The 12821-nt window shown below is 49.2% G+C and overlaps 5 protein-coding genes across 5 annotated transcripts; 2 read left to right on the top strand and 3 right to left on the bottom strand.

The window, feature by feature from the left end:
- Positions 1 to 224: 224 nt before the first annotated feature.
- Positions 225 to 4109, top strand: N7462_002268 (putative copper resistance-associated P-type ATPase; the record flags this gene model as incomplete). The annotated part of the gene is made up of 1 exon (XM_057073994.1): positions 225 to 4109. The coding sequence occupies one exon, from the start codon at positions 225 to 227 to the stop codon at positions 4107 to 4109; it is 3885 nt and encodes a 1294-aa protein (XP_056937635.1).
- A 151-nt stretch (positions 4110 to 4260) lies between these two features.
- N7462_002269 (crossover junction endonuclease MUS81) lies at positions 4261 to 6122 on the bottom strand (the record flags this gene model as incomplete). Its single annotated transcript, XM_057073995.1, has 3 exons — positions 4261 to 5750; positions 5807 to 5976; positions 6031 to 6122. 3 exons carry the CDS (start codon positions 6120 to 6122, stop codon positions 4261 to 4263), a joined length of 1752 nt encoding a protein of 583 aa, XP_056937636.1.
- Positions 6123 to 6564: 442 nt separating this feature from the next.
- N7462_002270 (DUF3292 domain-containing protein) lies at positions 6565 to 8871 on the top strand (the record flags this gene model as incomplete). Its single annotated transcript, XM_057073996.1, has 5 exons — positions 6565 to 6861; positions 6935 to 7144; positions 7215 to 7726; positions 7806 to 8033; positions 8094 to 8871. The coding sequence occupies 5 exons, from the start codon at positions 6565 to 6567 to the stop codon at positions 8869 to 8871; spliced, it is 2025 nt and encodes a 674-aa protein (XP_056937637.1).
- Positions 8872 to 9049: 178 nt separating this feature from the next.
- Positions 9050 to 10330, bottom strand: N7462_002271 (MDR family NADP-dependent oxidoreductase; the record flags this gene model as incomplete). The annotated part of the gene is made up of 5 exons (XM_057073997.1): positions 9050 to 9280; positions 9345 to 9402; positions 9460 to 9529; positions 9589 to 9727; positions 9779 to 10330. 5 exons carry the CDS (start codon positions 10328 to 10330, stop codon positions 9050 to 9052), a joined length of 1050 nt encoding a protein of 349 aa, XP_056937638.1.
- Positions 10331 to 11124: 794 nt separating this feature from the next.
- Positions 11125 to 12078, bottom strand: N7462_002272 (SDR family oxidoreductase; the record flags this gene model as incomplete). The annotated part of the gene is made up of 1 exon (XM_057073998.1): positions 11125 to 12078. One exon carries the CDS (start codon positions 12076 to 12078, stop codon positions 11125 to 11127), a length of 954 nt encoding a protein of 317 aa, XP_056937639.1.
- Between the last annotated feature and the right edge of the window lie 743 nt (positions 12079 to 12821).

The raw sequence follows: 12821 nt of genomic DNA on the forward strand, positions 1-12821 counted from the left end.
CCCAGAACCCGCGCGGCACCCTGAACAAGTTTCAGAACCTCCCAACCCAACTCCTCTCGCTGGCTGTCATATCAGTCCAGATAATTCCTCTTTTTTTCTGTCACTCTATCCTATTGGGCTATTCCCCAGAAGTCGATCTCGGCTGTGCTTAAACCTCTTGCTATAATTTTTTCCTCGGTTCTTTACCTACCCGGCCTTGGCAATCGAGCTTGTCGCAGCCGATCATGTCGCCGGAGAAGAGGAGCCCTCCCCAGACTCCAAAGATGCAGGGCCATGGCTCAGGACAGGAGACCAGGAAAAGTCTTTTCTGGGTGGGCAATGTCCACTGTTCCTCCTGTGTTGCGTATGTCAAAGAAGTGCTATCGGAAATCCCTACAGTGACCGATATCGATGTTTCAATCCTGACGCACGAGGTTCGCGTCTCTCATGGCATCACCGCACAGCCGGCTGACCTTGCAACGGCTCTGATTCATGCCGCTTTTGAGGTCCATCATGTCACGACCTGTGACGATCGGGGAACGGTTGTTGCCGATCTGGATACCACTTCGTGGAACCATCGTGGCTCGGTGATATTTTCCACACCTCGCACTTCCTACTCAAGCATCTCATCCAATCTTAAAGAACGGCTGCACACCAGCCGGGAGAAGCGACATATCGCCAATTGCGATGCCTGCAAGAAGGAGCAAGCTATAAAGCTATCCTGCTGTGCTCCCCAGACCGACACCGCATCTCTACACGAGAGGTCATCACAAAGTGCAATTGGGCGTGCCCACGAGGGGGACGAAGAAGATGAGAATATAGCTGGCCTCAATCCATTTTCAGAGAAGGCGTTTCTGCACCGCTTATCGTCGACTGCTACCTCTGAAACCCGGATAGACATTGATGCAACTTCTACAATTGCTCATGAAACACCCCAAACACCTCCACAGCAACCACAGCCTGCCGTTAAATTTGTAGCACAGATAACCATTGGCGGTATGAGCTGTGCATCCTGTGTGAATAGTGTGACTGCTGCAATTCAGGACCTCGATTTTGTCGAGGATGTCACAGTCAACCTTCTTACCAACAGGGCAGCCATAGTATATAACGGACCTCGCGAGAACATCGATCTCATTACTGAACAAATTGAGGATATCGGATTCGAGGCTTTTCTTGAAGAGGTCCATCCTGTCCTGCAGGCCTCAGCGCCGGGAACAAGCCCCGCACTATACGAAACTGAAATTGCCATAACCGGTATGACATGTGGCTCCTGCGTGGGGGCAGTGACCCGAGGGCTAGAAGAGCTATCTTTCATCCGCAATGTCTCTGTCAATCTACTGTCTCATAGTGGCAAGGTAGAATTCCAAGGGCGAGAAAACCTGGATAAAATCGTGGAAAAGATTGAGGACATGGGATACGACGCCGAAGTCAACTCGATTAATCCAGTTTCCGAAAGCGAAGACCAAGCTATCCCTGTCCTGGAAAGAACTATCTCGATCCGTGTTGATGGAATGTTCTGCCATCACTGCCCCGAAAAAGTCCTTGCTTCCTTGGAATCACTCCAGGACGTCACTGTCGAAGAGACTATTTCGGAGAAAAACCCAATCCTGAGAGTCACATACAAACCCCAGCCGCCCTTGTTGACCGTCCGCTCGATTCTCAAGACAATCTCTGAGGCCAACGATGCTTTCAGCGCGCACATTTACCACCCTCCCAGCATTGAAGATCGCTCTCGTGCGATGCAATTGCATGAAAGACGCCGTCTACTCAGTCGCCTGCTCTTTGTATTCGCCGCCGCCATCCCGACTTTCATCATCGGCATCGTCTTTATGTCCCTAGTGTCTGCACAGAATCCGATTCGACAGTACTTGGAAGAGACTATCTGGTCCGGCAGTGTGACCCGCACGGAATGGGCATTGTTCATCACGTCGACCCCCGTCATGTTTTACGGGACTGATGTGTTCCACACCCGTGCTTTGAAAGAGATTCATGCATTATGGCGCGTCGGAAGCCGAGTACCACTCTTGCGACGATTTTATCGCTTCGGTAGTATGAATCTGCTTATTTCTGCGGGCACCGCGGTTGCCTATTTCTCCTCATTGGCTGTTCTTATTGTTGATGCGGTGGCCGGAGATAAGACTAGCGCTCATAGCACAACTTACTTTGATTCGGTTGTCTTCTTAACGATGTTTATCCTTGCAGGGAGGTTCCTGGAGGCATATAGCAAAGCACGAACTGGCGATGCTGTTTTGTCTCTAGGCAAGCTACGTCCGTCGGAGGCGCTCTTGGTCGAGAGCCAGCCTTCTCCCGATCTGGAAAGTCCCGACAGCCTCAGAGCAGACCAAACAACCCGAATCAATGTGGATCTTCTGGAGGCTGGCGACACGGTCCGTATTCCCCACGGTGCATCTCCTCCGGCTGATGGTGTTGTGGTTGGGGAAGGCTCGTACCAGTTTGACGAGAGCTCGTTGACAGGAGAGTCACGTCCCGTCAAGAAGGCAGCTGGTGACTCAGTATTCACCGGCTCGGTCAACGTTGGTCAGCCAGTGCAAATCAAAATCACAGAACTCGGCGGATCCTCTATGCTCGACCGAATTATTGCCGTGGTTCGCGAAGGTCAAAGTAAGCGTGCGCCGCTTGAAAGAGTAGCAGATCTTCTCACGTCTCACTTCGTCCCTGTCATCACCTTGATTGCCGTCTTAACTTTCCTCATCTGGCTTGCACTTGGTCACTCGGGCGTGCTTCCCAATGACTATTTGGACATTGCGCGTGGTGGCTGGACCTTTTGGAGCTTGGAATTTGCCATTGCGGTCTTTGTCGTCGCTTGCCCCTGTGGATTGGCATTGGCCGCGCCCACTGCGCTATTTGTTGGGGGCGGCCTTGCAGCGAAGCATGGCATTCTGGTGAAGGGTGGTGGTGAAGCTTTCCAAGAAGCTAGCCGGCTAGATGCTATTGTATTTGATAAGACAGGAACCCTGACAGAGGGAGGAAGTCTCAAGGTGTCCGACCATGAGTTTCTCACACAGGACAGTGATGTGCTAAAAATTGCATGGACTTTGGCTCGAAGCCTGGAAGAAAGCAGCAACCATCCAATCGCACAAGCTATCACCGCTTTTTGTGAATCCCAACCTTCCGTCAATGTACTTAGCTCTGATATTCATGAAATCTCCGGCCAAGGGATGAAGGGAACTTTTATCGTCTCTGACGAGAAAACGGAAGAAGGCCAACGCTACGAAGCTGCGATAGGCAATGAGCGCCTTTTGCAAAGCATTTCCCCTCCTAACACAGACACCTATTTCGTCTCCAACCTACTTTCGAACTTTCAATCCGCCGGCAAATCGACTGCGGTGCTTTCACTGCGGTGTGTCGATTCCCAAACTGCCGAACCCTCTGCATTTATCCCTACAATTGTCTTCGCCACGTCAGATACCATCCGCCCAGAGGCAGTTGAGGTCATTTCGCAGCTCAACAAACGTCATGTTGAAGTTTTCATGTGTACAGGCGATAATCAGACAACGGCACATGCTGTTGCAGACATGCTGGCTATTCCACGTTCCAACGTCATGGCCAATGTCCTCCCTGCTGAGAAGGCAAGTTTTGTCCGCCAGATCCAAGACGGCTCGGCGCGGGCAATACCCACCACTACTGCCGGATCTGAGGCTGTCCCCGGTAAGGGGACACCTCGGCCTATTGTTGCATTTGTTGGCGACGGCGTGAATGACTCTCCCGCCCTCGCCGCCGCCGATGTGAGCATCGCCATGGCCTCTGGATCGGATGTCGCCATGAACTCTGCTAGTTTCATTTTGCTGAACTCGGATCTCAGCACGATCCTCCAATTGGTACTCCTGAGCCGTCGCGTTTTTAATCGCGTTCGGATGAACTTCGGGTGGGCGGTGGTCTACAATATGTGTCTCGTCCCTGTCGCCGCGGGAGTCTTCTACCCTATCGTTAGTGGGCACCACCAGAAAGTCACAGGTAGCGAAGTCATCATGGTCAATGACCACTGGAGACTAAGTCCAGTCTGGGCAGCTCTGGCTATGGCACTGAGCAGCATTTCCGTTGTTTCGAGTAGTCTGGCTTTACGTGTTGATATGAAGAGCGTGAAGAGATTTTGTGGCTGGAAGAAATGATATAGCTGGGGGCTCACTTTACAAGCGCAACTTGAGCGTATTTGCGTTTAGATATCCCATGAGTTTTATTTAATAGTTCCAATTATTTTTCATATTCAATCTATGCATCTGCATTCATGGAAGAGCTACCGCCGTGAAGGCATTACGTGTCTTATCCACCTTCTCCCCAGACCTCTGCGATCTTTTTACTGAGAGCCTTGCCGACCTTCTTGCGTCCCACCAGTGACTGCAACTGATCTGAAATCATAGTTTCCCTTGCTTTAGGATCTAATGCCATGTATGCCTCAATCAAATGCTGGGGGGTTTTCCATCTCCGTTGAATTTCGAGCGCTTTTTCGCCCGTGACACCGCGAGTGCACATGAGCATTTTCAAGAAAATATCCCGTAGTGATAGCACATCAGACTTAGAGGTGAGCGCAGAAAATGTCGAGAAAGTCACACCATACGTGAGAGACGGATCTCTGGCACGAAGATCGTCTAGGCGATTGATATAGGATTGTGTAGAAGACAGGCATCGGCTGGGGATGAGAGCAACTTTTGAAGAATTCGAGAACTTGCCGCTCTGACTGGAATTCAACTCGCTGCTGGGTAAATCGTGAGCTCCATACATATTGCGAAGCAGCAGGGTCATGCGGGCCAAATAGCGGATTGAATCGTCAAGGTTCCGGGTTTTCTTAATGAAGTATCCGTTGACTACTTGTGTCGAGGCGATTGCAGAGGCGACCATTTCTTGGTACTTGAGAGTGCTTCCATTGCCAGCATCTGGATGCGTAACGGAGAATTCTTCTATCAAGTAGATAACGTTTTTAATACCAGATCGCCGCAGGCGAAACTTCTGCTCGTGAAATCGACCATCCTTGATGGATCCAATAAGATCATCGAGGCGCTTTCTCTCGAGAATCCAGTCCAGCATGATTTCATCACTTTCTTCGCCGTGACGGGCGAGGAATGCCGGGTCTCGACATTTAGCTACCCACATCGCGTCTCCTAGTTCGAGAGCCCGCACCTGAGGAGTGATCCCCTGTTTCATGAGCTCATTGGCGATATAATCTCGATCCGTTGACGTGCGTACTTCGCGAGTATCTAACACCAACTGTATCGTGAAACTGTTTGGAGGCAGAATGATAGGATCAACCGGTCCGTCTGCTCCAGCTGAACGGTTAAGAGCAAGGTGTGCGTTGGTAATTGGTTGTATCAGGTCATTGTCGTCATCGTCTTGGGTGGCTCCGCCGCCGATTCCGGCGGCGCTGGCTGCAGAGGGTCTAGGGTGTTCAGTGTATCCAGGAAGAGTCTTCTGGATGCGCTTAGCAACTTCCCAGCCATCCTCTGAAAGCGCATACTTCCGAAGCGGGCGGCCATGCTCATAAACGAGGTCTTTCTGGATCAATGTTTTCATGGAATTCCACGCGGTGTAGAACTTAGTAGGGTCCGTTGGTGCTGTGAAGGAGCTATCGCAGTAAGGCTGGGCGACTTCAATCAAATGCGCTTTGGTCATCCCCTGGTTTGTGTGTTCTCCCAGAGTCGCGAGACCCAGAAGAAGCGCGTATGCGCCGGACCGGAGAGCCGGTACGTATGGCTTGGCTTTTCGAGGCTTCTTCGCCGGCTGATCGGCAACACCAGTGTCCGACAACCTTTTGTTGGCTGACGTATATGTTAATTTACTTGGGTCTAGGAAGATGCATCGGTTGACTTCTCACCTTGACCAGACAGCTCTGGCATAGGAAGCCCATTTTGCTCACAGTGGGCTTTGAGTTTCTCTGTCAGGCGATCACAAAGTTTTGGCCCGAGTCCATTCAACTGTTGGGCTTGGGATGGATGCTCAAATGCCAAAGGGCATGCCTTCATCGACTCATAGGCCTTTTTGTACCTGAGGAGCGTTAGGGCGACGGAGTAGATAAACAGGACATAGGCGGATACTCACACTGTCACACCCTTGCTATTGCGCTCACGAGCTTGATCCAGCCACTCCTTGATCCACCCCAACAGCAGCGGATTTGCACATTCTTCGCTCATCTTGACCTTGCGGCCATCTGGCTAAGAGGGGGACGAAATGTTAGTTGCCATACGCGACGTGGATTTCCCTTTCGGAACGCGAATGGTCATGTGACTTGTTGTAGAGAAGCAGGATAGGATAATGCTCAGATAGGCGACCGAGTATGTGACAGATATGATCGGTGGCAGGTTAAAGATTACACATTGTTTAATACCATTTTATTATATTGTCTTCGATTTAGCACCCAAATAGCATGCTTAGTACCGACGCCAGTCCTGCTATCTGACAACATGCATCTGATGACGTCGACATGCCGCTGACCCCGGGTTGCCAGGAAAATGGTTCTACCATCTATGGATAAAAACCGGACTTGGCCCGTTCCTGATTCCTCCTCTCTCTTTCAGGCCTCCTTATTTATCTGCCCCCATTAACCTTACTCTCAGTCTATTGACTGTTTCTCCAATGGGCGAAGGAGACGAGATTACTGTTTCTCCACCATTGGGTGGCAGTGGCGCTACAACAACAACCACCACCACTAGCAGTAATAACTCTGAATCCATCCAAGTTCCAGAAGGACCAACGGATAGCCATGTTCTCTCTCAAATTGAACCGGAGAGAAAAGGTCTGTCTCAGCAAAATGACGACACGGCGGAGACCACCGATGTAGGATGGAGCATATCTCCCGACGAATTCGAAGAACAGTTGATTTCTGGCTTATCGAATGAGGATCTATGGATGCTTTTGAGGCGTTTCGACAAGGTATTTAGAAATCTAAACAAAAGGGTCTCTGATTGAGCAAGTGCTCGGAACTGAATCTTTCATCTCTATGTAGCAAGTCTACAATGTCAAAGCGGTGCCAGAAGCCCCAATGCAAAGGCTTGACCTCACTCGGGCAGTTGAAGATGAGTTCTCACCTGACAAATTACGTGCTACGCTGGAAAGATTTTACACGACTGTGGTTGTCAGTTTGACAAGCTTTGTTAAACATATTGCTCGGCTACGGTCGTGGAAGGAGTCGCGTCGCACGGCAATATTTTGTGTGGTATGGCTATGCAACCGAAGATTTCGCCATCTTTTGTTCTCAAGTGGGCGCTGAAAGAAAATTGGTCTAGGTTTATTTTCTCGCTTGGATCTTGGATCTGCTGATTCCAGCATTCTTCGCGGTCTTGATCGGTTTGGTTATATATCCTCCACTTCGCCCAATGATGTTCCCTCCAGCACCCATTGCCCTTATCGACAAAGACACTGGAGGAATTCAAAAGCCCCAAGCTGGTGTTCTGGGGTCCCATGATAGTGTTACTGGGGCCCCCGAGAACTTCAAGGGCGAAGCAGCCGAGCGAGAAGCCAGCAATCTAGTAGCGAGCGTGGCTAGCGTTGCTGTGGGTAGCGCCGTTGGAAAGCACGATCAAGGGGTTCCAACAGAGGCACCACTAGAGGAGACCGTTCCAGATCCGATGGACATTGTGTCTGATACTGCAGATGCTCAGAGCAAAGCCCATGGCCTGACACCATCAGATTCCCATGATAAAACGCGGCAACCTATGAAACAAAACGTGCTAGATATTGCGAATCTGTCAATGCAGGTTATCAGCGATGTCACTGACACATATGAAAAACTCGGGAAGTAAGCTCGATGATTGCATTGCTTACACCCCAGCTATTATACCTCTCTACTACTTGGTGCTGATATACCATAATCCCAGTGCTCTGTCTGCTACTCCACCATTTCCGCGCATGAAACCGCGTATACGCCTGTTAGCTTTGCTGACCCCAGCATTTCTTCTTTCCACCTGGATATCTAGCTATATCTTGATTAAAGCAATAGGATTTTCAGTTGGCTTGGCTTTTTTTGGAGATCCTATCATTATGCGCGGGATTGCGGTTTTGAATCGTGATTTCCCTCATTGGCAGGACATCTTCAAACTCCAGAAGTAAGTATTTGTCAATGAATCCCCGAGAATCAAGAAAGAAAGTTACTAACTATTCGATAGTTCCCTGCTCAAGGGAATCCCAACCAATGCTCAACTGACCTTGACACTACTGCGTATTGGCGAGGCGAACGCCTCTCCTCTGCCACCTCCACCATTATCCAATGGCAAACCTCCCTCGCGCCCTGCTTCGTTACGCCATGAGGACCTTACCGTTGGTGCGACTCGCGAGGAAATTCAACAAGCTGCTTCTGTCGAAACCAAGAATTCCAGCCCCCAAAATCCTCCAAGAGCCCAGAAAAAGACACTGACAGCCGGGATTCTCAGCCTATTTCGTGGAGGCACCGCAACAGGAGTTGAAAGCAAACGTGCTATTGATCGTATGTGGGCAACAGCTGGCTCTCGCCATGCTAAAAATAGAGTCGGTGTGTTACGCCGCAAAGGGAAAACCAGAACACCAGTTGGACCTGTCGAGTTCGATGCCAGATATCATGGTAAGCGCGGCGTTGCCGTGATCGACTCGTCTCAGGAGCCTCCCATACTATACTTCACCACAGATATTCCGCAAAGCAACGATCTTCATGTGGACAATCGAAAGAAGAATTCTGTTCTCTTCACCATTCCAGTTACAGATATTCGGGAACTGAAAAAGCTGGGTGGTATGGGGTGGAAAGGAAAGCTGGTTGTTGGGTGGGCTATTGGTGGAAAAGAAGTTGTTGACGGCTTGCTTGTTGTCGGCAAAGAACCTCACCAATCCTTTCAATTAACGGCCATGGCTATGAGGAACCAGTTATTCAATAGGCTGGTTTCTATCGATGGACAGGTTTGGGAGCGCTGCTGATATTATTTGTTTGCGAATGAATGCTAAGACAATCCCAGGTTTGGAGGTAGAGTACCCCTATTTTTTATCTAGCTTTGAAAGCAGTGATTCATGCTTAAATCGGTGTTGAGAGTTAAACTCTAAATTTATTCTGTGATTTATGATAAACATGGAATGAACTTCCAATTGTTGAACAAACCTAGATCTTTAGCTTTGTGACAAGCTTTCCCGTGTTTTCACCTGAAAAGAGCTTCATCCAGGTGCGCGGAATTTCGGTAAAATCGGCTTCAATGACCATCTCAATCTCGTCACTAATGATCAGATTACCTTTCTTCCATTCATCTACCAAAATTGACCGCACTTTGGGAAGATGCTCAATCCAATCAAGGTTGACGAATCCTAGGATTTGAATACGCATAGAAATAACGTCCTAGACAGGTTTAGTACCAAAGAAACCGGCTAAAACCATAGCGATGGGGGGATAAGGGGCGTACGTAGAAATTTTTGATGCCGATGATGTCTCCTTCACGATTATAGTTCGAAATGGAGCCACTGTACTGGGTTAACAATTGTCTTCCTTCATTAAATTCGCCGCCTCCAGAACCCTACCAGGCTGCAACTCGACCAAATTTGGCCAGTCTGGTCAGCATGAAATCAAGGATCTCGCCGCCGACATTGTCTACATCACGTTCTGATTAGACTTCATCCAAATTCTGTATGAGCATGTCAATATCGAACCGAAAAATATTTCCACAAAGCCTTCAGTCTCCTTCGAAAGGTCGTCTTTGAAGGACGCCGATTTGTAGTTTACGCAAACGTCTGCTCCTAAGCTCTCCACCCACCGGCATTTCTCTTCCGTTCCCGCAATGCCAATCACCTTCATATGTCAATGAATTAGGCAAAATTTTATGGGAGAAGGCAAACATACTTTCCGACAACCAATGACTTTCTTGGCAATTTGGATGGCGATGTTGCCAACAGCGCCAGCAGCACCACTAATCACAATGGCATCATCCTTCGTGGCCTTGGCAATTTGCGTAAGACCATAGTACGCCGTGTGACCGGGAAGCCCAAGTGCACCCAGGAAATGTGTCTCGTGTAGGCCGGGAATGGACTCAATAGGAAAAACGTTGTTGGCATCATCAATAGAATACTCTGTCCACCCTGGAAAGCCCGTAACCAAGCTACCAATAGGTAATTTTTCGCTGCGTGACTCCACGACTTGCGAGATCCCTATCGACTTCACGGTTTCTCCTATCTGGACTGGTGGTAAATACAGGCGCTTGGGGTCGACCAGTGGCGAAATCCATCCTCGCTGAGCAGGATCATTGCTCAAGTACAGGGTCTTCAGCAATACTTGACCATCTTGAAGTGCTGGGAGGGTAGTATTCTCCAAAGCAAAGGTAGCTTTGTCTCCATCCAAGACTGCCTCGCCATATGGCTTCTCGCGGAGCACCCAACGTTGAAACGAAGAGGTCATTTTAGCAGGGCTTGGTTCGAAGCAGATTAATGCAAGACAGAAGTGAGCTTTAAAAACCTTTCTGGGAAGGTGAACGATGAAATCAGAATAATTCGGGGGATCAATCTGACATCTACCTGGGGACATTTGGTTTATAAGCGGCAAATGCATGTTTCAATTATTAATCTACCCTAATGTGTTGTCTCGCAACCTCAGCGGCGCACTGAATGCCCTATTTTGGTTTAATGCGTCTAATATAGTATCGCACCGAATCAAAATTCTCCATCTCAAACAATTTAGTCCATCAAGCCCCTGCTGATCGGAGGAATCTGTCTCCGAGCGGGGATGTACGTACATCGGACAAAGCAGGCGGCCTAAAAGAAGCGAGATTCTTCATGCTAAGGTCCGTGATCATATTACCATTCATTCCATACGAAAAGAAATAAAGTCTATAGAATTCCCAAACGAACTGTTTCAAAGTAGTAGATTTATTATTTGTTCTTTTAGGCTGCAGCTGTAAGCCCCGGGGTGTTGAGATAAGCCGATTTCGTGGACTAGCCAAGAGGGGGCGATTACGTCCACCCCGAATAATGCATGGACTAGTGCAGTGATTGGAGCGACTCCTAGGTACATTTATATGCATATCCTGGTGCCTGGACACCCAAAGTACTTGCCTTTCCTCTGAGAGGAACTATTACGTACAGCACAATTAATAATGACATTGCAATCATGAAAATCATGAAAATCATTTTTGGAAGGTATATACGTATTATCTTTTCAAACATTTGAAACAAATCTCAAATATATCTCTACAATCATGAACACTTGACACTCTCCTGGTAGTCCCTCACAGTTTGTTCAAAGGACTCGTCACGCTTGAATCCAAGAGAGATAGCCTGGGTGTTATCAAATTGGGTGGGCCAAGATTTCAAGATGGGAATTAACGCTGGGTCGTTCTTTTCCTGGAGAAGAGCTAACTTGTCCTTGCCCGCCACCGCTTCCAGGGCATCCATCATGCCTTGAACGGTGACACAAATTCCAGGCACATTGATCTGGCGAATATGGGGAGGAATTGAGTCGATGGGGAGACGGAGGGTAAGAAGAAGATTGTACACGAGTGTCTTGGGGGAGCAAAGCCATGATTTGAATGACCGATCTTCAATAGGGATCACGCATTCCTTGCCATCCAGAGGCTCGCGGATCATACCGGACAAGAATGAAGAGGCTGCGGCAGTAGGTGCGCCGGGGCGGACTGAGATTGTCGGGAATCGAAGCGTGAAACCATTGATGAACTTGCGACGGGTGTATTCGTTAACGAGTGTTTCGCAGACCACTTTCTCAGCGCCGTAGGAGGACTCGGGAGTTGGCACGACGCTGTCAGTCACAATTTCTGGCAGCGGTTGGCCATAGACAGCCTGACTTGAGGAGTAAATAACCCGAACTCCAGGGCATGCGTGCCGGAGTGCCTCCAACAAGTTACGTGTTGCGTCGATATTCACACCCATGCCCAGGTCGAAATTAGCTTCTGATCCGGAGGACATGATGCCGTGGAAAGCGTAGACAGCGTCCAGTGAGGAGTCGACCACATCTTTGACACTCGTGAGCAGATCCGCCTTCACTGCAGTCGCGTTTTCGGGGTGGCGAACGCCCGCGGGGATTGGAGGTTGATGAATATCAGTGAGAGTGACGCGGTAGGCAGGGTCGTTCAGCAGTTCTTTGGCGAGCAATTGGCCGATGAAACCGGCGGCACCGGTAATTAGAATATGCATTTTGGTGGAGGAAGACATATAATAATGGGCCGAAACAGAAAGCGCTCGAGATTGTCGTGATGGTGGGTTTATAGCTGGTGGAGAGTCCCTGGCGAGCTCTCCGCATTCGCATCAAGTCCGAGTCGCCCCGTTGATTCTCCTCCGCACCGGACTTTGCCCGGCTGGACAGCGTTCAGGGTGGATCTACAGACAGGCACGGATCGCTGGGCCAGTGTCATTAACGCCTCAGTGTCTTCACCACCCTGAAGACCGGCATGCTTGACCAGCGACAGGGAGTATTCGATCCCCGGAGAGTAAGCCGATCGATGGGCAAAAGGAACAGGACTGGTATTTGAATGATCATAGGAGAGTACTGCGCTATTTCCAAATCGGTAGAGCTTGATGTACAGATTGGTGACAGTCAGAGAGTGATTTAAACAACAAAGATGTCGTGGCTACGGAGTCTAATCTTCAAAGCGCAGCACACCGACCTTCTAATTAAAAATGCTGCATCCAAGTAAAAGTATAGCAGCCGTAGTAGTAGGAGTAGTAGTAGTAGTAGTAGCGGTATAAGTGGGAGTAGTGAGGAGAGAGAAAGGAGGAGAGAATGAAGAGGAATTAGCGAGGGAGAAATTTGTGCATATTCGTCTCATAAGGGAGCTAGTGGTAAAATATTCATGATCTATGGGCCGCGCATTTCCCCTCCGTCTCAACCAGGAAGATTGCTCGCGGTGGTCGGACTCCGAGGAGAAGGCGAGCAGAGT

The sequence above is a fragment of the Penicillium macrosclerotiorum genome, assembly GCF_028827735.1.
Source record: "Penicillium macrosclerotiorum strain IBT 26536 chromosome Unknown utg000002l_segment0_segment0, whole genome shotgun sequence".
In the NCBI taxonomy this organism is placed as follows: Eukaryota; Fungi; Ascomycota; class Eurotiomycetes; order Eurotiales; family Aspergillaceae; genus Penicillium; species Penicillium macrosclerotiorum.